The sequence below is a fragment of the Narcine bancroftii genome, chromosome 9, assembly GCF_036971445.1.
Source record: "Narcine bancroftii isolate sNarBan1 chromosome 9, sNarBan1.hap1, whole genome shotgun sequence".
Classification (NCBI taxonomy): domain Eukaryota; kingdom Metazoa; phylum Chordata; class Chondrichthyes; order Torpediniformes; family Narcinidae; genus Narcine; species Narcine bancroftii.
The window spans coordinates 56,791,102-56,818,712 of NC_091477.1; the positions used below are offsets into that span (position 1 = coordinate 56,791,102).

A 27,611-nucleotide genomic window follows, 5' to 3' on the forward strand; every position below is an offset into this window, starting at 1 on the left:
AATAAACAAACAACTAAATAGTCAGGTAAATAAATAAGTAGACAGTCAAATAAATAAACAGAGATAAATGACGAATGAGTGAACAAATGAATAGACATTAAAAAAATAGAAAAATGTATAATTAGATAAATAAATGGTTACAGAAATAGATGGAGAGACCAGGATAAGGCAGCACAATTTCAGGATTGAAGGGTGTTCACTTAAAACAGAGATGTGGAGGAATTTCTTCAGCCAGAAGGTGGTAAATCTGTGGAATTTGTTGCCATAGGCAGTTGTGGAGGCCGGGTCATTGGGTGTATTTAAGGCAGAGATTGATCAGTTCTTGATTAGCCAGGGCATTGAAGGTTATGGGGAGAAGGCTGGACAGTGGGGCTGAGTGGGGAAATGGATGAGCTCATGATTGAATCATGGGACAGAGTCAATGGCCCGAATAGCCTATTTCTGCTCCTAAGTCTTATGGATAACCATTTGACTGCAGATTCTGATGTTCTGAATCCATCTGGTAAACACTGCACACTCTCCATGTAACTGTTCAATAGTATCCTATTGACTATGGAGGGTCTGGATATATCATGGAGACAAGATAGAGTTCTAAATAACATGTTCTTTATTTTTCTTACCACAGAGAATAAAGCTAACCAATGGGTGCACTGGAGTTCTCAACATCACCCATAAGATGGGGAGTCAATCAGTGAAGAAAATGGTCTCAGATTTGGAAGAAACTCATGCTGCAACTGTACAAGGTCCTGGTGAGGCCACACCTGGAGAACTGTGTGCACGTTGGGTCTCCATACTTGAGGAAGGATATTCTAGCCTTGGAGGCAGTCCAGAGGAGGTTCACCAGGTTAATCCCAGAGATGAGGGAGTTGACCTATGAGGAGAGATTAAATCGTCTGGGATTATACTCACTCAAATTCAGAAGAATGAGAGGAGATCTTACAGAAACACAAAATTATGAAAGGGTTAGATAAGATAAAGGCAGGAAAATTGTTTTCACTGGTAGGCGAGACCAGGACTAGGGGACTCAGCCTCAAGATTCAGGGGAGAAGATTTAAGACAGAGATGAGGAAAAACTGTTTACCCCCCCCCCCCCCCGGAGAATCTGTGGATTATAACTCAAGAGGAATTATTCATTATAAAGTGAGAGATAACCATAGTGCTCTACTAATTAGCAAGAAACCTGCTGAAACGGCCATCAATGCCTAACATACATTACAGCACATTACAAGCTCTTTGACCCATATATACCTAAATTGTCCCTACCACTTAACTCTCAATTTTTCTTTCATCCATGTGCCTAACAGTCTCTAAGATGCCCCTAATGTTTTAGCCTCCACTACTGTAGCATGGATAGGAGCTCTCACTCAACTGGAGGGAGAACAAACACTTCAATCAGCTTTCAACAACGGGTACGCTTGAGAGTGGTTCTGGGTTTAGGTGGGAAACCATGGTTATAATGGGTAAGCAGGGGTGGAGCTGGGAGGTGCGGTCAGCCATCAACACAGCACTCTCCCAGTGAATCCCAGTTCACTGCAACCACCATTCCCGGCAAGGCATTCCAGGCACCCACAACTCTGTGTAAAAAAAAAATTAGACCTGATGTCTTCCCTGAATTGCCCTCCTTTCACTTTCTGCAGCTATCCTCTGGTGTTTTTACTCCCACCTGACAAAAAGGCCCTGGCTGCCCACCTAATCAATACCTCTCAGAATCTTGAAGACCACTATTCAGTCTCCTCTCAAGAGAAAGGCACCAGCTCTGCTAACTTTGCCTCATAAGATACATTTTCCAATCCAGGCAACATCCTGGTAAAGACCCTCTCCAGAGAGAGCTTCCACATCCTTTCTATGATGAGGTGACCAGAATGGAACACAATACGTGTGGTCTCACCAGAGATTTAGTGTATTGTAACATTACCTCACCCTCTTGAACTCAATCCGATGACTAATAAAGTAAAAACATGAAGCTGGAGAAACTCAGGAGGTCAAACAGTGTCCTTTATATAGCAAAGAACAAAATACATAACCAATGATTCAGGCTTGAGCCCTTCATCTATGTATTGTGACAGTATATAGAGGCGTTTGGGAGATAAATTGGGAAAGGTTTGTTAGAGTAGGTCACTCACAAACACTGAAACACAGAATACTTGCAGGAGCTTTTGCAAGAGGGCTCAGAGACCAATAATGGAGTGTTGTTTGCAAAAGGCAACAAATGTAACACATGCAGTGGCAGCTTTGTCTGGAAAACAGAATTTACTGTCTGGAAGGTCATGTGATCTTTTCAGGCAGAGAGCAGAGAAATAAAAAGCAGGTTTGACAGAGAGAAAGACAGGAGGGGGCAGGGCGCGCAGGGGGGCAGGGCGCGCGGGGGGGCAGGGCGCGCGGGGGGGCAGGGCGCGCGGGGGGGCAGGGCGCGCGGGGGGGCAGGGCGAGCGGGGGGGGCAGGGCGAGAGAGAGGCAGGGCGAGAGAGAGGCAGGGCGAGAGAGAGGCAGGGCGAGAGAGAGGCAGGGCGAGAGAGAGGCAGGGCGAGAGAGAGGCAGGGCGAGAGAGAGGCAGGGCGAGAGAGAGGAAGGGCGAGAGAGAGGCAGGGCGAGAGAGAGGCAGGGCGAGAGAGAGGCAGGGCGAGAGAGAGGCAGGGCGTGAGGGAGACAGAGAGAGTGGGAGACAGAGAGAGTGGGAGACAGAGAGAGTGGGAGACAGAGAGAGAGACAGAGAGAGAGAGAGACAGACAGACAGAGAGACAGACAGACAGAGAGAGAGAGAGACAGAGAGAGAGAGACAGAGAGAGAGAGACAGAGAGAGAGAGAGACAGAGAGAGAGAGACAGAGAGAGAGAGAGACAGAGAGAGAGAGAGAGACTTGGTCAAAAGGAGAGGACTGGCTGACCAGTGTTTTCCTTGGAATAGGAGAAACAGAATGGAACTGTGGAGACATGAAAGAAAGAGGTTATCATCTGGAGAACCCTGAAGGAGGCAAGTTTCATCAGCAAGACACTGGAGTGGCTGATTAAAAAGGAATCAGTTGTGGATGTCCTGGAACAAGAAAAACTCTCTCTCTGAAAACCAACAAGAACCCTTCTGAGTGGTAACCATTTACCTGTTAAGCACCAAAGCCTGGTGAACTTTATTAATGTTAACTTCTGTGCATAGTACAAGAATTGCCTGCAACCAGTGAGATTGGACTGTGAACCAAACAACTTTAATAAACTTACACACACATTACACACATGTACACTTAGCATTAGAAGGGGGTTAAGTGAGTTAATAGAGATAAGAAAGTTTGATTCTATTTTCATGTTCAAAGATAATTAAAAGCAACCTTTGTTTAAGTAACCCTTTGTCGTGGTACATATTAATTGCAGCTGGGTTTTGGGGTCCTCTGGACATAACAGCATGGAAAAATGTTGGCAAGCGTCCAAATAAAAGGGTGGGGGGGGGGTAAGTGTGGTCGCAAAGGCAGGAGATAATAGGTGGAGAAGGGAGGGAGGGGACAGCAGCGAGGAGGGGGAGGAGGGCCAGCTCAGAGAATAGAGAGGGGAAGGGGAAACTGGAGAAGTCAATGTTAATGCCATCCGGCTGGAAAGTAAATGTGGGAGTGTAACAGAACTGAAACGGTTGGCTACTGGGAGGTCTCTGTCACTGGTGCAGAGAGAGTGAAAGTCTTCAGCCTACACAGGCAATGCCCCTCAACTCTTCCTCCGTTATATTGATGACTACATCGGGCTGCCTCATGCACCTGCGATAAACGGCAATTTCATTCACTTCGTGGTCAACTTCCACCCCAATCTCAAACTCACCTGATCCATCTCCAATAACACTCTCCCCTTCCTCCATCTCCACCAAATCCTCCATCTACCTGGACTATGCTTCCTCACATCCTGTCCCCTGCAAGGTTTCTACTTCCTTCTCTCAGTTTCTCTGTCTCCTCCACATCTGTTCTCAATGTGAGGTCTTCCAGATCATCAGAAATGTCTGCCTTCTTCATTAAACGTGGCTTCTCCACCATCATCATCAACTCAGCTCTTACCAGCATCTCTTCTATTTCCCACTCATCTGCCCTGGCCCCCTCTGCCCCCATACACCACACTGACCACCCCACCAGCCGGTGCATCCAGCCTCATTATCCTATGAAATTTCTGTCACTCCCCACTCCTCCCCTCTGCCTTCCGTAGGGACTGCTTCCTCTGAGACTCCCTCGTGTACTCATTCCCCCCTCCCCTCCACCTTGGCACCTTCCCCTGTGGGTGCATGAGGTGCCACACTTGCCACAGTCCAAGGCCCCAAACAGGCCTTTCAAGTAAAGCAACACTTTGTATCCTCCTTTGTCAACATCGGAGAGACTGGGCACAGCTGAGCAACTTCACTTCACCCGCACCAGTGACAGAAACCATTTCAGATCTGTATCACATTCATACACTCACATGTCTGTCCATGGCCTCATGTACTATCCCACCCAGACCACCAGCAAGTTGGACGAACAACACTTGGTTTTCCATCTGGCCACTCTCCAGCCAGATGGCATTAACACCGGTTTCTGCTAACCTGCTCTCCTTTCCCCCCTCCCTTCCCTTCCCTTCCCCCTTCCAGCTCTCTATCCCCTTCCCTCTCTATTCACCCAGCTGTCCTCCTCCCCTGCTCGCTTATGTCCCCTCCCTCCCTTCTCCACCTATTGCTTCCTGCCTTTGCTTCCACACCTCCCCTACTCTTTTATTGGGACACCTGCTGACATTTTTCCATACACAGATGAAGGGCTGAAGCCTGAAACATTAGTTATGTATTTTTATCTTTGCTACATCGTTATCTCACTGTTTGACCTGCTGAGTGTCTCCAGCTTTGTGTTTTCACTTCTGACCACGGTGTCCACAGAGTTTTGTGTTCTCCCTCTGACTAAGAAGCACAGTATACCATAGGCCTTCTTAACTGTCCTATCAATCTGCACAGCCACCTGAGAGATCTAAGGATTTGGACACAAAGGTCTTTCACATTAGGGCTTTACAAATTGGATTGCAACAGGAGTTTGGCAAGTTATCTTACCGTGTACAGGCCAATTGGTGGGTAGAATTTAAAAACCTGCACGGGTAGGAAAACCACTTTAGAGGTGGATTGCTGACCCATGTACATGCACCGCACAGCTGCTGCTGGTCAATTTGTAAGCGATCGATGGCTACCCAGATGGAAAAAGACGTCAGCGCTTGAGTGCAATGGCCATCTTCCTTACCCATAATCCCCCACACCACTAGAACACCAGAGCAGTTCCAGCAATGTGAGGAATTATGGGTAAGAAGGAAAGCCATTGCTCCTGTCCGAACTCTGCACCCCACTGGCTCACTCCACTCCCCTGACAGCCCACTCCGCTGCCCGCCGGCCTGACAGCATTTGCCTGCTGGCCTTGACAGTATTCTCCCCAGCCCAACTCTGCATTCCTCACCTGACCCCAACAGTGTTCCGAATCCAACAGTGCCCCTCACCCCACCCCAATTCCACACCCACCCCACCCCCATCTTATTTCCACATCTGCCCTGGGCACTTACCTTTGAGGCCAACACAGGGTCCTCCAGCGACACGGTGCATCACTGAAAGGGCGGGAGTGCCTTTAAATTGCCTGGTTACCATGGGAAGGATACACGGGTCCCAAGCAGCCCCAGTTTCTAAACACCTACTGTTAAGTATCCTACCACTAACCATATTATAAAAAATATTCAATTTAAATTGAGACATGCAGCACAGTTACAGGCCATTTCAGCCGACGAGCTGTGTCGCCCAATTAACTTACAACCCCCATATGTTTCAAATGGTGGGAGAAAACCACAGCATCCTTGGAAAATACATGCAAATGTATGTCCGACAGACCAGAAGCACTCTTTAGAAGGCAGGTGTGGATGTGTCAAATGACTACTGTTTGCAGAAGACTTCACTGCAAGATGAAAACCACTAGTCAGCCACAGAAACAGGATGGGTAATTACAATTCGTAAAGAAGTATTTAAAAGAGTCTGTAGAATTCCAGAAAAAAGTCTTGTGGACAGATGAGACCAAGATTAACCTGTATTAAGACTGATGGCAACAGTAAAATGAGGAGACAAAGGAACTCCCCAAGATCCAAAGCATCTCACCTCATCTGTGAAACCTGGTGGTGGGGCTGTTGTGGCCTTGGCAAGTCTGGCTACCTTCATTGATGATGTAACTGCTGATGGCAGTAACAAAATGAATTCTGAGGTATAGAAACATCTGATCTGCTCAAGCTGGAGCATGTCTCCAAACGCATTAGACAGTGATTCATCCTACAGCAAGACAATGATCCCAAACATTACTGCTAAAGCAACAGAGCTAGAAACTTGGAAAATTCTTGAACGGCCAAGGCAGTCACCCAATCCAAATAAATATTACTTCTGTCTGCTGAAGAGAAAACTTAAGGAGACAAGCCCCTGAAACAAGCAGGAGCTGAAGGTGGCTGTAGTAGAGGCCCAGCAGAGAAGAGACCAGCACCTGGTGATGTCAATGAATCACAGATGTCAAGAAGTCACTGCATGAAAGGGATATGCAATAAAGCACTAATCATGACCACTTTAATACACACATCATCGCTACGTCCCAAATATTATGGTGCCCTGAAATGGGGGGACAATGTATAAAAATTGCTGTAATTTCCACATGGTTAAAACAAAATGAACACAAATAACTTTGAATAAAAAATGGATTGTGCTCTTTAAATCGCATGTGAATTGCTTTAATTATACATTTAAAACTGTGGCACACAGGGGTGATGTGCAGTAAATAACTCGAGAGGCTGAGATTGAGTCACTAATTTACAGGCTTTTATTTTCAATGGGCAAGGACCTCATCCTGTACGGTGGCCCGGGCTTACTGAGGAAGGGTCAAAGTGTTAAAGGCTTTATACAAGGTCAAAAGAAGGAGGGGGCCACAGGTACAGTCACAGGATGGGGCAGGGCTAGGTAATCAGGGATACAGCAGTTCAGCACAAGGGGGAAAATAAATGAAAAAAGTGTTTGGAACCAAACATTATGGAGGTGATTCATATCCTCATGAGCCCTTCCTGTTTTTAGCTTCCTAAGTATAATGCACACTTCCTTCTTCCTCTTAACTGGCTGCTCCACTTATTGTGTCATCCACAGTTCCCTTTTCCTACCATCTTTTTCCTGTCTCAGTGGGACAAACTGATCTAGAACCCCACGCAAGTGATCCCAAAACATCCTCCACGTTACTTCTGTGGTTCCCCCCCCCCGAAAATCTGTTGCCAATTTACTTTCCCCAGTTCCTGCCTCATCCCACCATAATGATCCCTTCCCCAATTAGACACTCTACCATTTGTCTGTTTTTATCCTTGTCCTTCGCTCTGCTAAAGCACAGGGAGTTGTGGTCAGTCTCTGAAGTACTTCCCCACCAAGAGGTCTGCTGTCTGACCAGGTTCATTACCCAAAGTTAGATCCAGTCTGGCCTCTCCCCTAGTTGGCTGGTCCATGCATTGTGTCAGGAATCCTTCATGGACACGTCTGACAAATTCTGCCTTGTCTTGCAGTCATGAGGTGCCAGTCAATATTCAAGAAGTTGAAGTCTTCCATCACAACAACCCTGCTATTTCTTCTCTATTCCAAAATCTGCCTACTTATCTGTTCCTCAGTGTCCCAAGGGGTGTTTGGGAGCCCATAGATTAATCCAGGACTGTGATTTCTTCCTTCCTATTTCTGACTTCCACCCACATCGACTCAGTAGACACTCCATCCAGTGACCTCCCTTTCTGTAGTAGTGAAACTATTCCTGACCAGTAATGCTCTCTCCCCATCCCCTTACCTCCCATCCTATTCCTTTTCATTTTATTCATTTTAATACAATTTACCCGTCCAATCAACGTTAAAGGTAACTCCTTCCATCTATTTAAATCAGATTTAATCTTATTAAGTAACAGCATGTAGGGGTAGCAACAGCGAAGAGACTCATAGCCACCACATTGGATGCACTCAACTACTGTTTTATTCAAATCCCGTACGCGCCCCTTTAATGGCACTGTGAGCTCAGCCACCACGTGCATGGTGATGTCATAATGGCTGCCTGAGGTGCGTGCTGGGCTGGAAACACGAGGAAAGGGAGAACACCCCATGGTGCCATCTTCTCATGGCTGCCCGCCACACAGCGGTACAAGCAGGGCCAGTTCGCCACGAGAGAGTGCGCCACCACAGGCACATAATTTAAGCTGTATAAATTATGATATTCTTTATCCACTATTATGCCTAAATACTTAATTTTATCTGACCATTTAAACTTCATAAGTTGTTTACAGTCTGAATAATCTCCGTCTGAAATTGGTAACATCTCACTTTTATCCCAATTTACTTTATAACCTGAGATTGTCCCATAATGTTTCAACAAATTTTGCAATGGTTCTAAAGAATTCTTAGGATAAGACAAATATATCAACACATCATCTGCAAACAGATTAATTTTATACTCTTGCCCACCGATTGTAATTCCTTAATATTAATTTCTTGCCTAATTGCTTGGGCCAATGGTTCTATAACTGTCTAGTTGATCGAAATAAATTAACCATCTGCGAAATATGCCCATTCATCACCACCTGAGCTGAAGGATTAGTATATAAAGCCTTAACCCAACCAGTAAAGAGTGGTCCAAATTTATATCTTTCCAATACCTGAAATAAAAAAATTCCACTCCACACGGTCGAAGGCCTTTTCCGTGTCTAGCGCTAGTATCATTGGTTGGTTGAGTTGCTGTCTTGAAGCATTAATAATTAATTTATTTTGTAATTAATTTTGTAATATTGTCAACTGAATACCAATTCTTGATAAACCCTGCTTGATCCACTAGCTAATTTCTTACCAAAATTAGTACATCTGTTTGCTAAAACTTTTGCTACAATCTTGTAATCTACATTCAATAAAGATATTGGTCTATATGTAGCTACTTTTAGTGGATCGGTCCTTCTTTGGTAGAACTGTTATTAATGCCCTTGAAAACGACTCCGGAAATAAACTTGTTTCAGTAGCTTGCTTAAGTATATCAGTATATACCAGAAATAACAAATCATAAAATTCTTTATAAAATTCTGTTGTAAACCCAACTTCTCCAGGCAGTTTTCCATTTGGCATAGATTGTAATGCCTCTTTGAGTTCTAAATCAGTAAATGAACCATCCAACTTCTTAATATCCTCTCCCTTTAATAAAGGTAATTTAAATTTGCCAAAAAAGATTAAATCTGCTCCATATCCAAAGTCCCTTCAGATGTATATAAATCCCGATAAAATGTATAAAATTCATCATTAATATCCTGTGGTTTATAAGTTATGTCTGAATTTCTCCTAACTGGAAATCATTCTAGAAACTTGTTCAGTTTTCAACTGCCAAGCTAAAACGTTGTGCTCTCTCATCTAACTCATAGTAACGCTGTTTCAATCATTGAATCATTTTTTTTCATAATCATAAGTTTGCATTGTATTATAATGAAGCCTCAATTTAGACAACTGTATTTTATTGTCTTCTGTTGAATTCTTCTGAAATGTCTTCTCTAATGCTGTAATTTATTTTTCTAAGTCCTAGACTTCTGCTAAAAATTGCTTCTTCACTTTTGCTGTGTAACTAATAATTTGACCTCATAAATATGCCTTTAAAGTATTCCATAACGTAAACTTACTTTAAACAGAACCCTCATTTGTTTCTAAAATAAACCTAATCTGGTCTCTTACAAACGTAATAAATTCAGGTTAAAAAAAAATTTCATTAAATCTCCAACAATAACTAATTTCTGCCAGCTCCGCAAAACTACATGAAATTAACAATAATGAATGATGTGACAAAATCCTAATCTTATACCCAGCCTGTCCAATTCGACCCTGCAAATGTGCTGATACTAGAAAAAATCTATTCTTGAAAACGAATCATGACGTGCAGAGTAAAAAGAAAAATCTTTTTCGGTCGGGTTCATCCGTCGCCATGTTTCCAAATTTAAATCCCCCATCAACTTGGTTATTCTTTTCGCCATTTTAGTTTTCTTTACAATTTTTGGAGATTTAACCAACAATGGATCCAAACGATAGTTAAAGTCCCCTCCTACTATAATATTTTCATTTGATTGATTCAAATACAGAAATGCATCAGTAATAAATACCACATCATCTTCATTCAGTGTATACAAATTCATCGAAGTTCAAGCCTCTGAAAATAGCATACAGTTAACCTTTAAACCCTACATGGATTCGTAGAAAAAGATTCTGAAGTGAAAGGCACCTTTTTATGTACCAAAATTCCAAGCCTTGGAATTAAAAGATGACACAATACAAGTCCCAAAAAAACCTAATGAAAAACACTTAGGTGGTTCCTCCCCCCCCCACCCCATTATCTGGGTGTGGTTAAAATCATGAGTGACAGATGACTTTGAAGGATACAGAGTCATTCATCCACCCCCTTCCCCTCCCTGCTGATAGTCCAATAACAAACAGACAGGATAGACTATGTGGAACATTGTATCACGGCTGGGATGTGCAAAATCTTTGGTGGTTCAGGGTAATAGAGTGGGTTTTTAAAAAAAAAATGCTGATTTGAGTCAGGAAGTTATAAGGAGATGTAAATAATTTAATCCAGCAAAGATGGTGTTATGGAAGGTGGTTACAGATTTGCTTTTCGATACCCAGCTGGGTTGAAAGTGTTTTATGGCAATTTTCAGACTCAGTTTTTTGAGAATGAGAGAGATGCTCTGATATTTGCTAATTCTTTGCCAAATAATTCACATAGTTCTGAGTTGCAGAAACAGCTAAAATCGCAGGGATCTCCAAAGAAGAATGGGAATGGAAACGGAAGGAAGGATGTGGAGGAGCAGAAACTGATTGAGATTGGAAATGATAGTCAAGTTGCTGGTGCTATGGGGGCTGTGGACTGATTGTTGAACCTATTCCTTTTCAAACCCACAACACATCATATCATTCTTTCCACCTTATATTTTCTTCCCTTACATTCTGGTACCCACCCCCCACCCCCTTGCCAAACTAGTTTAAACCCTCTGCAACAGCTCCAGAATACCTACCCACCAGGATATTGGTCGCCCTCCAGTTCAGGTGCATCCTGTCCTTTTTGTGCAGGTCAGACCCTCCCCAGAAGAGATCCTGATGATTCACAAATCTGAATCCCTGCTCCAAATCTTCAGCCACACATTCATCTACCATAACCCCCCTTCCTATTCCAGCCCTCACTGAGATTGGCAGCTTTGAGGCTGCTTTACAGCTTCCTCCAGATATTCCCTCTTCAGGACCTCATCCCTACTACTCTCTATGTCATTGGACCATGACATCTGGCTACTCACCCTCCCACTTGAGAATGCTGTGGATGCGATCTGAGACATCCCTGACCTAGGCATCAGAGAGGCAACTTACTATCTGGGAGCCTCAACCTTTTTTTAAAAATATATTTTATTTATAAATTTTAAACCACAGTAATAGTTACATTACATTCAATTCCAGAAATTATTTCAAAAAATTATACATGTGGTACATATCATCCCATCCCAACAACTGCCTCTCCCATCTCCCATCTCCTCTACCCCTAGAAAGGAAAAAGGAAAAAAAAGAAATAAAATCCAGAGATGCCAATAAAATAAAACATTTATACAATAAAGTCTAATGGATATTATCAGGAAGTGAGGTCTTCAGAGAGTCAGTCATAGGTGCAAACCAAAATTCTGTAAATATGAGCTCCATATTTTCCACAAACAATATTTATCTCACAGATTATAAGTAACCTTCTCTAGAAGTACACAGCTATGAAGTTCTGCATGCTATCTTTCCGTACCTAAATCTATTTCTGATGCCCATGATATTGCTATACATTTCCTAGAGTCTGCTAAAGCAATTAACACAAATTCAATTTGATAGATATTTAATTTTGGCCTGGTGTCTTATTACTCAATAAAAATAACATTGGATCCTGTGGGAATTTGACCCCCGTGATTCATTCCAAAAAATTACCTAACTCTAATCAAAATTGTCTAACTTTAGGACATTGGACCTTTTTTGCATTCAACTTGGCAATCTCAGATCTATACAGGGAGCATCAATCTTGTTCACAGAATCTCTTATCTATTAGCCTAGCTATCTAATCCCCAATCATTATAGCTCTCCTCTATTCCCTCCTTCCCCTTTTGGTCAAAGGGTCAGACGTTGCGCCAGGGACCTGACCATCATGACCTATCCCTGGTAGATTGTCCACCCCAAAAGTATACCATACTTATTGTTGAGGGGGGAACAGCCATAGGGTGCTCTGCACTGACTGCCATTCCCCTTCCCTCTTCTTGCAGGGACCTGTCTCTTGCTTTTTTCACAAGTTCAAGGAGCAGAAGCAAGCCACTAGGCCCATTGTTTCTGTTCCGAGACTCGTCACTAAGCTGAATTATGCTCACACCTAGTTCCAATTTCCAGCCTTTTCCCCATATCCCTTGATACCCTTACTAGTGAGATACTTGTCCATTTCCTGTTTGAATACTCCCAGTGATCTGGCCTCCATTGCTTTGTGCGGCAGTGAGTTTCACAGATTAAAGAAGTTCTTCCTCCTCTCTGTTCTAATTGGACAACTTCCAAGAGCTGCCAATCATTCTCCATATGCCAGCCCCTTCATTCCAGGAATCATCCTAGTAAATCTCCTCTGCACCCTCTCCAACAACATCGCACCCTTTCTAAGATAGGGGGTCCAAAACTGTACACAGTTACTCTAAATGTGGTCTCACCAGTGCCCCATAGAGTCTCATTAACACCTCTCCACTCTTATACACTATACCTCTTGAAATGAATGCTAGCATAGCATTCGCCTTCTTCACTACCAATCCCATGTTGGCATTAACTTTGATTACTCTGCACGAGGATGCCCAGGTCTCTTTGCACCTTCAAGGATTGAATTTTCTCCCCATCCAGATAGTTTTCTGCCTGTTTATTTCCACAGGCAAAATGTAGAACCGAACACTTCCCAACATTGTATTTCATCTGCAATATTTTTGCCCAATCCTTCTGCAAGTTTACAGTTTCTTCAACACTTCCTACTCTGCCACCTATCTTAGTCTCATCCGCAAATTTGGCCATAAAACCATTCATTCCACAATCCAAATCATTAATATAAATTGTAAACAGCACCAGTCCCAAGACCGACCCCTATGGAACACCGTGCTATAGGCAGCCACCCTGAATGGGATCCCTTAAATTTAAATTCAAACCTTTGCTTTCTGCATCAGCCAATTTTCTATCCAGTCTAATAGCATCCCCCTGTAATTCCATGGACCTTCATCTTATTTATCAGCCCAACATGCGCCACCTTATCAAAAGTCTAAATATACATAATCCACAGCCTCCCCTTTGTCTATCCTACCTGAGGTTTCTTCAAAAAACTTTGTTTAGTCAGGCTTGATCTACCCTTTAAAAAACCATGCTGACGAGGACCAATGTGTATCTTCCCCACCACCGATGTCAGATTTATAGGTCAATAGTTTCCGTTTTTCTGTTTCCCACCTTGCTTGCACAACGGAGCCACATTTGCAGCCTTCCAATCCACTGGAACCATGCCAGAGACTATTGATTTTTGGAAGATTGTCACCAATGGATCAATAATCTCCAAAGCCACATCTTTCAAAACCCACAGGTGTACCTCATCTGGTTTGGGAGATTTATCTAAAATCCATTCAATTTACCTAGCACAATTTCTCTAGTAATCTTTACTGCATCCAACTCTACTCCCTGAAGCCTCTGCTTGTCAAGGATATTACTAATGTCTTCCACAGTGAATACTGACACAAAATATTGATTTAATTCTTCTGCTGTTTCTTTGTAACCCATTATAATTTCCCCAGTTTCGCTTTCTATCAGTCCTATGGCAACACGCATCTCTCTTTTTTTTAAGTATCTTTTTCTTTATTGTTTGCCAATCTCCTTTCATAACTCATCTTTTCTTTCCTTATGACTTGATTTCTTTCTGCAAATTTTTCAAGGAATCCCAGTTCTCTGATTTCCCACTCGTTTTAGCTTCCTGGTTTTCCCTCCCCTTTGCTTTCATCTTGGCCTTCACTTCTTTTGTTAGCCACATTGGTACCATCTTTCCTTTGACTAATTTCCTTTTCCTTGGAATATACCTATCCTGCATGCCTTTTATTATTGCAAAAATATCTTCCACTCCTCTGACTAGTTTGCTTTTCCAGTCGACTTGAGCCAGTTCCATTTTCATACCACCCGAATTTCCTTTATTCCTCTGAAAAACTGACACATCCGGTAACCTTTTATCTTCAAATTGAATTCAACCATGTTATGATCACTGCTTCCTCAAGGTTCTAAGACCTTTAACTCCCTAACAATCTCAGGTTCATTGCACATAACCCAATCAAGAACTGCAGATCCCCTGGTGGGTTTCTCAACAAGCTGTTCAAAAAAAATCTTAGATTTTCTACAAACTCACTCTCCTGCGATCCAGTAATTTCCTGTCCTTCCCAATTCCCTCCTTTGTTAAAATCCCCCACAATTATTTTGATATTATCTTTGCGACATGCCCTTTGTATTTCTGTCTGGATCCCAGAATCGACCTCCTGGCTGCTGTTTGGGAGCCTGTATATAACTGCTAATGTAATCTTTTTGCTCTTGGCATTTATTAATTCAACCCATACTGATTCTACTGCCTCAGACCCTATGACCCTTCTTTCTAATGATTTAATGTCATTACTGATCATCAGAACCACCCGTCCACCTCTACCCTCCTGCCTATCTTTCCTAAAGACTGTGTATCCTTGGATATTGAGCTCCCAATCACATGACTCATTAAGCCACATTTCGGTGATGGCCACAATATCACACCTTTTTAGTTGAATAGGAGTGACTGGGTCATCTACTTTGTTTCTGATGCTACGTACATTAAGTATAGTGCCCGTAAGCCTGTTATCGATGTCATTTGTGCTGTATTCCTGTTGAACATCTTTCTCCTGTCTGCTCACCTGCCTTTCCTTTGTTGTTATTGACCACCTCTTTACTATTAATTTCTACCTCTGTTATAACTCTGTCTCACTGCTATCCTATTCTCTTTGCTTTCATTTTGATTTCCCTCCCCTTGAAAAGCTAGTTTAAACCCTCCCCAATGGCTCTAGCAAACTCTCCTGCCAAGATATTGGTCCCTTTCCAATTTAGGTACAGCCCATTCCTTTTATATAGAGGTCTGACCTTCCCCAGAAATGATCCCAATCATCCCTACGCCAACATTTTAGCCACACATTCATCTGCCATAACTTCTTATTTGTACCCTGTCTAGCACATGGCACAGGCAGCAATCCAGAGATTATCATCCTCGAGGTCCTGTCTTTTAACTTTCTGCCTGGCTCCCTATATTCCCTCTTTAGGACCGCATCTATGTCATAGGTCCCCACATGGACCACGACATCCAGCTCCTCTCCTTCCCCTTCAGGAATGCTGCTGAGATGATTTGGGACATCCCTGGACCCTGGCACCTGGGAGGCATCACACCAACCAGGAGTCATGATGCACTTCAGCAAACTTCCTGTCTGTTCTCCAAACCAAAGAGTCCCCTATTACTAGTGCTCTCCTCGCAGCCCTTCCCTTCTGAGCCAAGGAGTCAATTTCTGTGCCAGAGACGTGACCGCCTCGACTCGTCCCTGGTAGATCGTCCCCATCAGCAGTATCCAAAACAGCATACATATTAATGGTAGGAACATCCACAGGGGTACTCTGCATTGCTGGTCCCTTCCTTTTACCTCCCCTGACAGTCACCCATCTATCTGCATTCTGCCCTTTTGGGGTGACTACCCCTCTGTATTTCCTCTCTGTGACTGCCTCAGCCTCCTGAATAACCCACAGTTCATCCAGTTCCAGCTCCAGTTGCTGAAGTTGGTCAGTAAGGAGCCAGAGCTGAATACACCCTGCAGGTGTGGTTGTCTGGGACAAGTATACAATCCTAGATCTCACACATCCCACAGCTGGAACAATCCACATCACTAGCTGACTCCATTAGCTTGTAGAATCACACCCTTGATGGAACTTGCCTTCTCCCCCTCATCTTGGTTGCAGCAGTTGCTCTCCTTGCTAAAGCCTCAAAGCCCCACTCCTTCACCAGGCCACTCATTCACTGGGTCACTCATTCACTGGGTCACTCCTTGACCCAACCCTCGTTTTATTGGCCTTCTACTAATTAACCCTTATTAGCCATTTCACTCCCTTTTATTGGCTCTTCACCAATTAACAGGTATTTAAGCACTTAAGTTGCTGTCAGACACTCCACACCCCTCCTCCACTCGATGATTTCAACGACTCCAGCTGTCTCCTTATATTTCCTGTCTGTCACCTAACACGAGGTGTAGCTGGATGCACGTCTTGAAGGTATACTCATCAGGGTTAATTGACAAAAGGCCCTGGTTGCCACCCCACTACTTTCTCTATGTTACCTTGCAAGATCCTACTGGCCTGACCTGCAATACATCGTCAGCCCCTCCACCTCCCCACTCCAACACTGGGCCCCTCTCAAATGGTCGGTCTGCTTGTGCTTCCCCTCTTCGTGATGCCATCATCATCACCCTGTACAAAAACAAAGGCGAGAAATCAGACTGCTCAAACTACAGGGGAATCACGCTGCTCTCCATTGCAGGCAAAATCTTCGCTAGGATCCTCCTAAATAGAATAATACCTAGTGTCGCCGAAAATGTTCTCCCAGAATCACAGTGTGGCTTTCGCGCAAACAGAGGAACTACTGACATGGTCTTTGCCCTCAGATAGCTCCAAGAAAAGTGCAGAGAACAAAACAAAGGACTCTACATCACCTTTGTTGACCTCACCAAAGCCTTCGACATCATGAGCAGGAAAGGGCTTTGGCAAATACTTTGGCATCGGATGCCCCCCCAAGTTCCTCAACATGGTTATCCAACTGCACGAAAACCAACAAGGTCGGGTCAGATACAGCAATGAGCTCTCTGAACCCTTCTCCATTAACAATGGCGTGAAGCAAAGCTGCGTTCTCGCACCAACCCTCTTTTCAATCTTCTTCAGCATGATGCTGAAACGAGCCATGAAAGACCTCAACAATGAAGACGCTGTTTACATCCAGTACCGCACGGATGGCAGTCTCTTCAATGTGAGGCGCCTGCAAGCTCACACCAAGACACAAGAGCAACTTGTCCGTGAACTACTCTTTGCAGACGATGCCGCTTTAGTTGCCCATTCAGAGCCAGCTCTTCAGCGCTTGACGTCCTGTTTTGCGGAAACTGCCAAAATGTTTGGCCTGGAAGTCAGCCTGAAGAAAACTGAGGTCCTCCATCAGCCAGCTCCCCACCATGACTACCAGCCCCCCCACATCTCCATCGGGCACACAAAACTCAAAATGGTCAACCAGTTTACCTATCTCGGCTGCACCATTTCATCGGATGCAAGGATCGACAACGAGATAGACAACAGACTCGCCAAGGCAAATATCACCTTTGGAAGACTACACAAAAGAGTCTGGAAAAACAACCAACTGAAAAACATTACAAAGATTAGCGTATACTGAGCCGTTGTCATACCCACACTCCTGTTCGGCTCCGAATCATGGGTCCTCTACCGGCATCACCTACGGCTCCTAGAACGCTTCCACCAGCGTTGTCTCCGCTCCATCCTCAACATTCATTGGAGCGACTTCATCCCTAACATTGAAGTACTCGAGATGGCAGAGGCCGACAGCATCGAATCCACACTGCTGAAGATCCAGCTGCGCTGGGTACGTCATGTCTCCAGAATGGAGGACCATCGCCTTCCCAAGATCGTGTTATATGGCGAGCTCTCCACTGGCCACCGTGACAGAGGTGCACCAAAGAAGAGGTACAAGGATTGCCTAAAGAAATCTCTTGGTGCCTGCCACATTGACCACCGCCAGTGGGCTGATATTGCCTCAAACCGTGCATCTTGGCGCCTCACAGTTCGGCGGGCAGCAACCTCCTTTGAAGAAGACCGCAGAGCACACCTCACTGACAAAAGACAAAGGAGGAAAAACCCAACACCCAATCCCAACCAACCAATTTTCCCTTGCAACCGTTGCAACCGTGTCTGCCTGTCCCGCATCGGACTTGTCAGCCACAAACGAGCCTGTAGCTGACGTGGAAACTACCCCTCCATAAATCTTGGTCCGCGAAGCCAAGCCAAAGAGATAACCATATAACCATATAACCATATAACAACTTACAGCACAGAACAGGCCAGTTCGGCTCTACTAGTCCATGCCGTAACAAATTCCCACCCTCCTAGTCCCACTGACCAGCACCCAGTCCATACCCCTCCAGTCCTCTCCTCTCCATGTAACTATCCAGTCTATCCTTAAATGTAACCAATGATCCCGCCTCAACTATGTCTGCCGGAAGCTCATTCCACATCCCTACCACCCTTTGTGTAAAGAAATGTCCCCTCATGTTCCCCTTGTAATTTTCCCCCTTCAATCTTAAACCATGCCTTCTAGTTTGAATCTCCCCTACTCTTAATTGAAAAAGCCTATCCACATTTACTCTGTCTGTCCCTTTTAAAATCTTAAACACCTCTATCAAGTCCCCCCTCAATCTTCTACACTCCAGAGAAAAAAGCCCTAGTCTGCACAACCTTTCCCTGTAACTCAAACCTTGAAATCCTGTCAACATTCTCGTGAACCTTCTCTGCTCTCTCTCTATTTTGTTTATATCTTTCCTATAATTTGGTGACCAAAATTGTACACAGTACTCCAAATTTGGCCTCACCAATGCCTTGTACAATTTCATCATAACCTCCCTACTCTTGAATTCAATACTCCGATTTATGAAGGCCAACATTCCAAATGCCTTCTTCACCACACCATCGACCTGACTATCAGCCTTGAGGGTACTATTTACCACAACTCCTAAATCCCTTTGTTGCTCTGCACTCCTCAATTGTCTACCATTCAATGTATATGACCTATTTAGATTTGCCTTTCCAAAATGTAACACCTCACACTTATCTGTATTAAATTTCATCAGCCATTTCTCAGCCCATACCTCCAGCCTTCTTAAATCACCTTTTAATCTACGGTAATCTTCCTCACTGTCCACAACACCACCAATCTTTGTATCATCCGCAAACTTGTTATCCAATTCTCCACCCCTACTTCCAGATCGTTAATATATATAACAAACAATAGTGGACCCAGGATAGATCCCTGTGGAACTCCACTAGTCACTGGCCTTCAATTGGACAAACAATTTTCTACCACTACTCTCTGACACATCCCATCCAACCACTGCTGAATCCATTTCACTACCTCCTTATTTATACCTAATGCCTCCACCTTTTTTCCTAACCTCCTGTGGGAAACTTTGTCAAAAGCTTTACTAAAGCTTATAACTGAAGGAGAACCGACATGTCCCGGTGCTTTTTAACTGCTTCTCCTCTCGGTCACAGCCCGCTCTTGTGGTCTCTGATGAGATTTAAATGAACATCTGTGCTCTTATTTGCAGCCTGCACTCGCAGTCCCCGATGAGATTTAAATCTGCAGGCGACTTGCAGCTATAAGCCAATTTGACTTTTCACAAGATGTATAGAAATGGCTATGAACTGAATACTGCAAAGGTTATCACCAGAAAACATCCCAGTTGTAGAACTGAAAATCTGTGCTCCAAAACCCATGGTACCACTCACCGGGCTGTTGCAGTTCCTTTACAATGCCGGCATTTACCTGACAATGTGGAAACTTGCCCAGTAATGTGTAATTCACAAAGAGAGGACACAATCAATCCTGGCCAATTATTCCCCATCAGTGCATATCCCTCTCTGGCTACACTGAACATTGTTTATTTCAATATTTTTATTGAAATTCGCATAAAAAATACAGAGGAGATAAGAATACATATTAAAAGTAAAAATTTCATTCTCGGTACCCCGCATTCTTAATCAAACAGTTTATATTATAGTAATATTTTATTATAAAAAGGAAATCTAATCTCACTAGCAAAACCGAAGCTGTTTGGCAAAATGAGAGAAAAAAATTCCCTGTTGCAGTAATAAATGACCTTATTAATCAACACCTCTGCATTAATACCAAATCAAAGATTTTGAAAGTAATTCACAAAGGGACCCCACAGTGTTTGAAATTTTAAATTCAAATTGGATATTGACCATTGAATCTTCTCTAAATTTAAACTTGATATAACGTCACGTAACCATTGAACATGAGTTAGGTAGAGCAATGTCCTTCCATCTGAGCAACACCTGCCCTCCTAGCCATAAGATAACTAAAAGCCAATACATGTAAATCAGATGCTGTTAAACTTGTGCCTCTCTCTCCAACAACAAAAAAACAAAGGAGTTAAACCATTGTAATCGGAAAAAATCTCTCATCTGTAAATAACAAAAAAAGAGCATATTTAACTGACAGTTATTCAAAAGAAGATAAATAGATCTTTAAAATATTTAATGCCTAATCTACACCAATCTTTAAAAGCTACATTAATCATGGAAGGTTTAAATAAATAATTAGAAAAAATAGGTCTAGAAAAAGAAAATTTCAGTCAACCAAAATGTTTTCTAAAATCTATCCAGATTCTCAAAGTACGTTTAACTATCGGATTGTCAGTTACTTTATTTAAAAATAAGGGAAGTGAAGATCCATGAAGAAAGATAATAGAAAGTTTTGAAACAGAATTAGATTCCAAGCGACCATATGGGACAGTCTTCACGGTTGATATAATATGACCAAAGAGTAAGATTTTGTATGTTGATGGCCCAATAAAAGCTTGGTAAAGCTAATCCTCTATTCTTTTTAAGTTTTTGTAAAAGGGCTTTATTTAGGTGAGGTTGTTTTATATATAAGATTGAGTCAAGGGAATCAAAAAAGACAGGAATAAAAACAGGCAAAACCTGAAAAAGGTATCAAAATTTAGGTAAGATATTAATTTGAATAGAGTTGATTCGACCCAACCAATGATAAAGAAAGGAACAGCCAGTTTGATAACACCCCCTCACATATTTTATTAAAGTAAGAAAATTTTCTTCAAGTAAGTGTTTATAATTCTTAGCAATTGATAAACACAAGTAAGTAAATTGATTTCTTACAATTTTAAAAAGAAGTTTGACATTTATTGGTGCCAAATTATTCAAAGGAAAGAGTTCACTTTTATGTAAATTCAATTTATAACCTGAAAGTTGCCTAAATGAGAAGTTAAAGAAAGCATCGAAGGAGCTGAGGTAAATAAAAAGCAATATATTATCAGCATAAAGTGAAATTGAGTAGGCTGTGCCCTTCCTTAAAACGTCTGTAATATCATTAGATCCTTGGAAAGCAACAGCTAAAGATTCCAGAGCCAGGTCAAAAAGCAATGGACTTAAAGGGCATCCTTGTCTGCTTCCAGATTAGAGTTTAAATTGTTTAGAATTCTGAAAATTAGTAAGAATGCAAGCAGAGTGGGGTAGATATAATAATTTAATCCATTGTTAGTCAGCCCCAAAATTAAATTTCTCTAAAGTCTTAAATAAATAATTTCATTCGACCCGGTCAAAAGCCTTCTCCGCATCCAGAGATATCACACATTCTGAGTTCTCCTGAGAAAGAGTATAGAATATTTAATAAATGATGTACATTGAAAAGGGTATACCAATTTTTAATAAATCCAGTCTAATCATCAGATATATTAATTGGCAAAATATTATCAAGTCTACGAGCCGAAACTTTGGATAAAATTTTGGTATTGACTTTTTTTTTTAAAAAGTGAGAAGGAAGTTTCATAAAAAGACTGTGGCAGATTGCCTAACTTCAAAGAATCAGAAAATTTAGAGTGGAGGTGAGGTGAAAATAATGAGGGAAAAACCATAAAATTCTCCAGATAATCCATCAGGACCTGTAGACTTCCCAAAATGTAATGAATGTACAGCCTTGGCAATTTCCTCACATGAGATAGGTTGATCCAATTGCTTTTGATTAGCAGCAGAAAACACAGGTAAAGCACTGAATATTGTCAACAAAATGCACTTCTGTTATTTGGTTAGGCTATCCTGATATCACCTCCCAGGCCTGTGAACTGACTGTAGCCAGTGCATAAAAATATCACCACATGCAGGTTCCCTTTCATACAGTAGCATCCTGACTTGGAAACATATCGCCTCTCCCACACTTCTGCCACGGTAAACTAAAGATCAACACTAACGCTGGCTTTGCCAGTGATGCCTAGATCCTCAAAAAATAGAATTAAAATCAAAGCTTGAGTCTGCTGATTAATGCTGATTGATCTCAAACTATTAGAGAGATATTTATAAGATTAGTTAGGACATTTTTATCATTTAGCTGATTCACAGCTTTAGGGGTTAATCTGAAGCCATAACAGTGAGAGTACAACATGATAACCTGAAAAGATAAGAGGTGAGATTTTCTTTTTTTTCACATTTCCTTCATTCAAGTTCAATAATGCAAATCCAAATGTGGAGGATATTATCTTCCAAGGCTTTGCTGCCCCTTAAATTTGCTCATATGAAACTATTACAAATAATAGTACTCTTGAAACCAAAATTACTCACATATTCTTTCACGTTCTTTGTTTTGACTGCCTTGTAGGAAGAATATGCAGGGTACAGAGTGCCAAACATTAGCCTGTGGGAACACAAATATTTATGATCAGTGGATTAAAAGATATGGAAACATATAAAGTGTGGGTGCAGAGGCAAGAAGGTTGAGCAGGGGCCAAATTGAAGGCTACTCTACCATTGAAGGAACATAATGATATTAATTTGCTGAGGGCGAGAACAAGGGCATTGATGGCCAAGGATCGAGATCTTTACAAATAGTCCAGGTACGACCAGCCGAAGGCTATCTCTAAAGCAAAGTAGCAATTCCAGAGGATGTTAGGGACAGAGACAGATACACACCAGCTACGGCAGGGTATGTAGGCCATTACAGCCTACAAAGCGAGGGAAAACACTATAGATGGCTGCAATGCAAAACATTATCACTTCTGTTGAGTTTAACGTGCTGACTCCACATACTAACAAAGTTCAAACAAAATCTATTGGGCTTCTAGTATCTGAGTCCATTGCACTTTTCAGCAAAGCACTTTTAACAATACTCTCTTGGTATGGAAACCATCACAGTCACTGACACTGTGCCTGCTATCACTTGCCTGACTTTCTCTAAGGCACCACTATATTTTCATGGGCAGGAAGTTTGTGATGAGCCTGTTTAATTAGAGAAATTTACAGTATAGAAAACTCACTGACCCGAAATCCTTGCCAGCCACAAGTGGAGCCATTCAGTGTCTCCCATGTTCCAGCATTAATTCAGTAGCCTTGCATGCAATCACTCCTCAGGCTCACATCCTGGTGCATTTTCAATAATGATGGAAGTTTCTGTTTCATCATATTCAAAGTGGACTAGGATTGAAAAGAAACCTGTGTTTCAGATTCTCAGTATGCTTCTGGTGAAGACCATTATCTTCAACTCTCCTCACACAGGAACAAAAGCTGCAGGAGTGGTCTACCAGGACCACCATGACTTCCCCACCATTCAATATGATCGTGGCATCAATTCCCTGATTTTTCAAAAATGTATCTACTTGCTTTTTAAATACCTCTGCTGTCTTGACTCCATAAGCCCCTGAAGTGGGGAATTCAAGTGATAAATCCCAGTAACCTTGTAACCATGTACTTCTGTTTGAGACTCTTCTGCTTGTAAGACATTTCAGGATCCTACATTTCAATAAGATCGCTTCTCATTTTTCCAAACTTTGAAGAACACAGATCCACAGCGATGAAGCATATCAGCTCCTATCTGAATGTTGACATGAATCCGTTCCAATTTGTCTCTCATAGCAACAGGCCTACGGGAGATGCCATCTCACCGGCTCAACACAAAATCTTGCGACACCTGAACAGCAAGGATACATACATCAGGATGCTTTTTATTGACTATAGTTCAGCTTTCAATCATACCCTCAAATCTAATCAATAATTCCAAAACCTGAGCCTCAATACCTGTCTGTGCAATTGGATCCTGGATTTCCTCCAGACCCCATTCAGTGTAGATTGGCAAGAATGGCTCCTCCACACTATCCATCTGTACCAGAGCTGCTTTACACCTATCTTGCAGTTCGGTACGACAACAACACCATCTGCAAATTTGCTGATGATAACACTGTATTGGGCTGTATAAAAGGGGGGGGGGGGGGGGGGGCCTGAGTCAGCATACAGGAGAGAGATTGAAAACTCAGCCGAATAATGCACCAACCATCTCTCACTCAATGTTACCAAAACCAAGGAGCTAATTGTAGATTTAAGGAAAAGAAGACTAGAGTTGTATGGTCCAGTGATCATTGGGGGATCAGGAGAGGGTGGAAAACTTTAAATTCATGTGGGTCACTATCTCAGAGGACCTGTCCTCAACCTATCATGCTAATGTCACTGTGAAGAAAGTAAATCACGAAAATCTGCGGCAATCACGTCAGCGCCTTTACTTCTTCAGGAGTTTGCAGAGGTTCGGTGAGTTATTGGAAACTTTGGCAAACTTCTACAGATGTGTAATGCAAAGTGAGTTGACTGGCTGCATCACAGCCTAGTATGGGGGCAGCAATATCTCTGAGCAAGAAGCCCTCTAAAAGGTAGTGGGCATAGTACATCACAGGCAAAACCTTCCCATCATCGAAAATATCAACATGAAATGTTGCTGTTGGAGAGCAGAAAAGTCATCAAGGATCTACATCTAAATGCTCTGTTCTCACTGCTGCCATCAGGAAAAAGGTAGAGATGCCAAGGACTCATTCAGGAACAGTTCTACCCCTCAACTATCAGACTCCAGAACAATAGAGACTCATGTAAGGACTCTTAATTTGCACATTTTTATTATTGAATATTTATATTCCTGTATTTGCACAATTTGTTTACATTTCTATCTTCGAAATTTTTCCTCAAGACCTTGTTATAAATACAATTGGGATGAATCAAAAAAAGTTGATATCATCTATATAATTGATTATTAAAGTCTAGGGACAATTCCCTAGATAATATTAAAAAATTATGGGAGCAAGATCTTCATCTTTCATTTTCAGATACTACATGGGATTCTTTCTTAAAGTTGGTAAATTTGTCTTCCTTGTGTGTCGACATTCACTTTTACAATTTAAGGTAGTACATCAAGCTTACTTTTCTAAAGTTCAATTGGCTAAATTTTGCTCTAACATTTGTAACATATGTTTTGGTCTTGTTCTCCTCTTTCCATTTTTGGGGAAGATGTCTTTCGAATCTGATACCTAATCTTATAATTGCCTTTTTGGATCAAATAATTTGAATTTAATCCCATGTAGTCTCTTTTTCCTCCCTTAATGCCAGATATTCAATATTGATGAGATGGAAAGATGCTTTTCCTCCTACTTATACTCAATGACTATCTGATATGATGGCATGCCTAACTTTGGAAACAATCAGATGCTTTTCTACTGTAATGGATTTAAATTTTCTAAGTTTATGGGGTCCTTTTACCAATTATTTTCACAATTTATGAGATCACTTGGATCTTGCTTTGTGAGATTGTGGTTTCTTTTAATGATAGTGAAATTATATGTACTTACTAGATGACCAGAACGGAAGGGGTTACAATTTGTAGTATATTATAATATATTTTTTAAAATATTTTTCGATTAGCCATATATTGTAATAGTTTAAGTGTTTTTTACTTTTTTCTGTTTGACTGGTATTTTTTTAATTTTATTTTAACTTTATTTATTTGTTCAAAAAACAAATAATATATGACATACACAGCAATTAAACATGAACATTTTTTTATATATATAAAAAAAGGAAAAAAAAAGAAAAGAAAAATCCCCCCCACTTCAGCCAACTCTCCTAAGGAGAGCCATTAAAAAAAAGAAAGAATATTTTAAAAAAGTTAAATATCCATATTAAAATCTAATCAATATAAATTGAAATGTAAATATTCCGAGTATAACAACCACTTATTAATAAAAAATTATAATTATCATGCAAAACATACGTAACTTTTTCCATTATTAAACAATATTTCATCTCATTATGCCATCTATTAATATCAATAATATTTGTATCTTTCCACATACTAGCAATACATTTTTTCGCTACAGATAAAGCTAAATATACAAAAGCAAGCTGAAACTTATCTAATCCCAAGCCTTTCAGAGGTTGCAAACTACCCAATAAAAATACTGTTGGATCTAAAACTATTTTAATCTTATACAGATATTCTAAAAACGATTGAATTTTCTTCCAAAAAGGTTGTATATGTGTACATGACCAAACAGCATGAAAAAAAATCCAACTGTATCACCACATCTAAAACACAAATCTGATTCATTAAAACCATATATTTTAAATTTTTCAGTTGTCAAATATAATTGATGTAAAAAATTGTAAATTAATCATTGCATAATATGCATTTATCAATCTAGTTATACTATCATAACAGATATCTAACCAATCCTCTTCAGAAAAAATAAAACCAATATCCGCTTCCCATTTAATTTTAGATCTATCCCAACATACCATCCTGTAATATTTGATACATAAATGAAATATAACCCTTCTCTGGTACCTTCATAAGGGAAATCTCAAATTTAGTCATTTTAGGTAAAATCATATCTCTACCAAACATACGTTTTACCAAAGATCGTATTTGATAATAAAGAAATAAAGAATTCTTATCAATACCAAAATCTTCCCTCATTTGATTAAAAGATAAAAACTTACCCTCTTTAAAACAATCTCCCAAATTTTCCACACCTTTAAATCTCCAATGAATTAAACTTTGATTATTTATTGAAAAAGAAATAAGTTGATTATTATACAATGAAGTCAAAGCCAATAACTTTCCTTCACATTCAAATGTGTTTCTTGTAAAAAGGCAATATCAATTTTCATTTTCTTAATATACGCCAAGACTCGCTTACGTTTAATCAGACTATTTAATCCTAGAACATTATAAGTAGCAAACCTCAACTTCAACATATCTACTATTATTGCGAAATACCAATAATATCTTTATACAAAAACTCAAATCTACATATGTAGGCCCTCCAATAAAAAAAATCACAAATTAAAAACTAAGAAAAAAGTTAAAAAAATAAAAAAAAACAATAAAAAAATCCCCCCCCCAAAAAAAACTACCAAAAGGTAGTAATCCCCTAAACAAAAATTGGGTGTGGATCACCCACCAGTGGCTGATGATTAGTAAAGAACTTAGTGCAAATCTCTCCCTCCCCAACCAAACAATCAGTAACATCTAAGTATCATAATAACAAAAGAAAAAATTAAATAAGAAAATTCTTCTTTTCATCCAAAAGACTTCAGTCTCAAAGATCCCATTTCAGAAGGAGGTGGACTCTTTCCATTCCCATTTTTCCCATTTCTACCATTTCTTCCGTTTCCAGAACTACCAAATTTTTCTTTAGATCATGGTGAGCTACATCTTTGTCCTCTTATATCTGGCAATGAGTCAGCAAAAATCATTGCTTCATAATCAGTTTCAAAAAACCAAAATTGATAGTCTCCGTAAAAGACCTTCAACACTGCAGGGTAACGAAAAGTAGACTTATAACCTTTACGCCATAAAACTTCCTTAACTGGATTAAATCGATGTTGAGAGACATC

The 27,611-nt window shown here is 41.2% G+C and overlaps 1 protein-coding gene and 1 long non-coding RNA gene across 2 annotated transcripts in view; one reads left to right on the top strand and one right to left on the bottom strand.

The window, feature by feature from the left end:
* The window catches only part of LOC138743672 (uncharacterized), a 57,388-nt gene extending 54,118 nt beyond the window's left edge, over window positions 1-3,270 (top strand). Inside the window, exons 2-3 of the long non-coding RNA XR_011345001.1 lie at window positions 626-749; window positions 2,904-3,270. This is a non-coding gene — a long non-coding RNA (uncharacterized lncRNA). The remainder of the gene's footprint in view (window positions 1-625; window positions 750-2,903) is intronic.
* LOC138743670 (receptor expression-enhancing protein 2-like) overlaps window positions 1-27,611 on the bottom strand; it is a 148,860-nt gene that overhangs the window by 57,050 nt on the left and 64,199 nt on the right. The window contains exon 2 of the mRNA XM_069899245.1: window positions 22,524-22,596. Coding sequence (XP_069755346.1) covers window positions 22,524-22,596 — 73 coding nt within the window. The remainder of the gene's footprint in view (window positions 1-22,523; window positions 22,597-27,611) is intronic.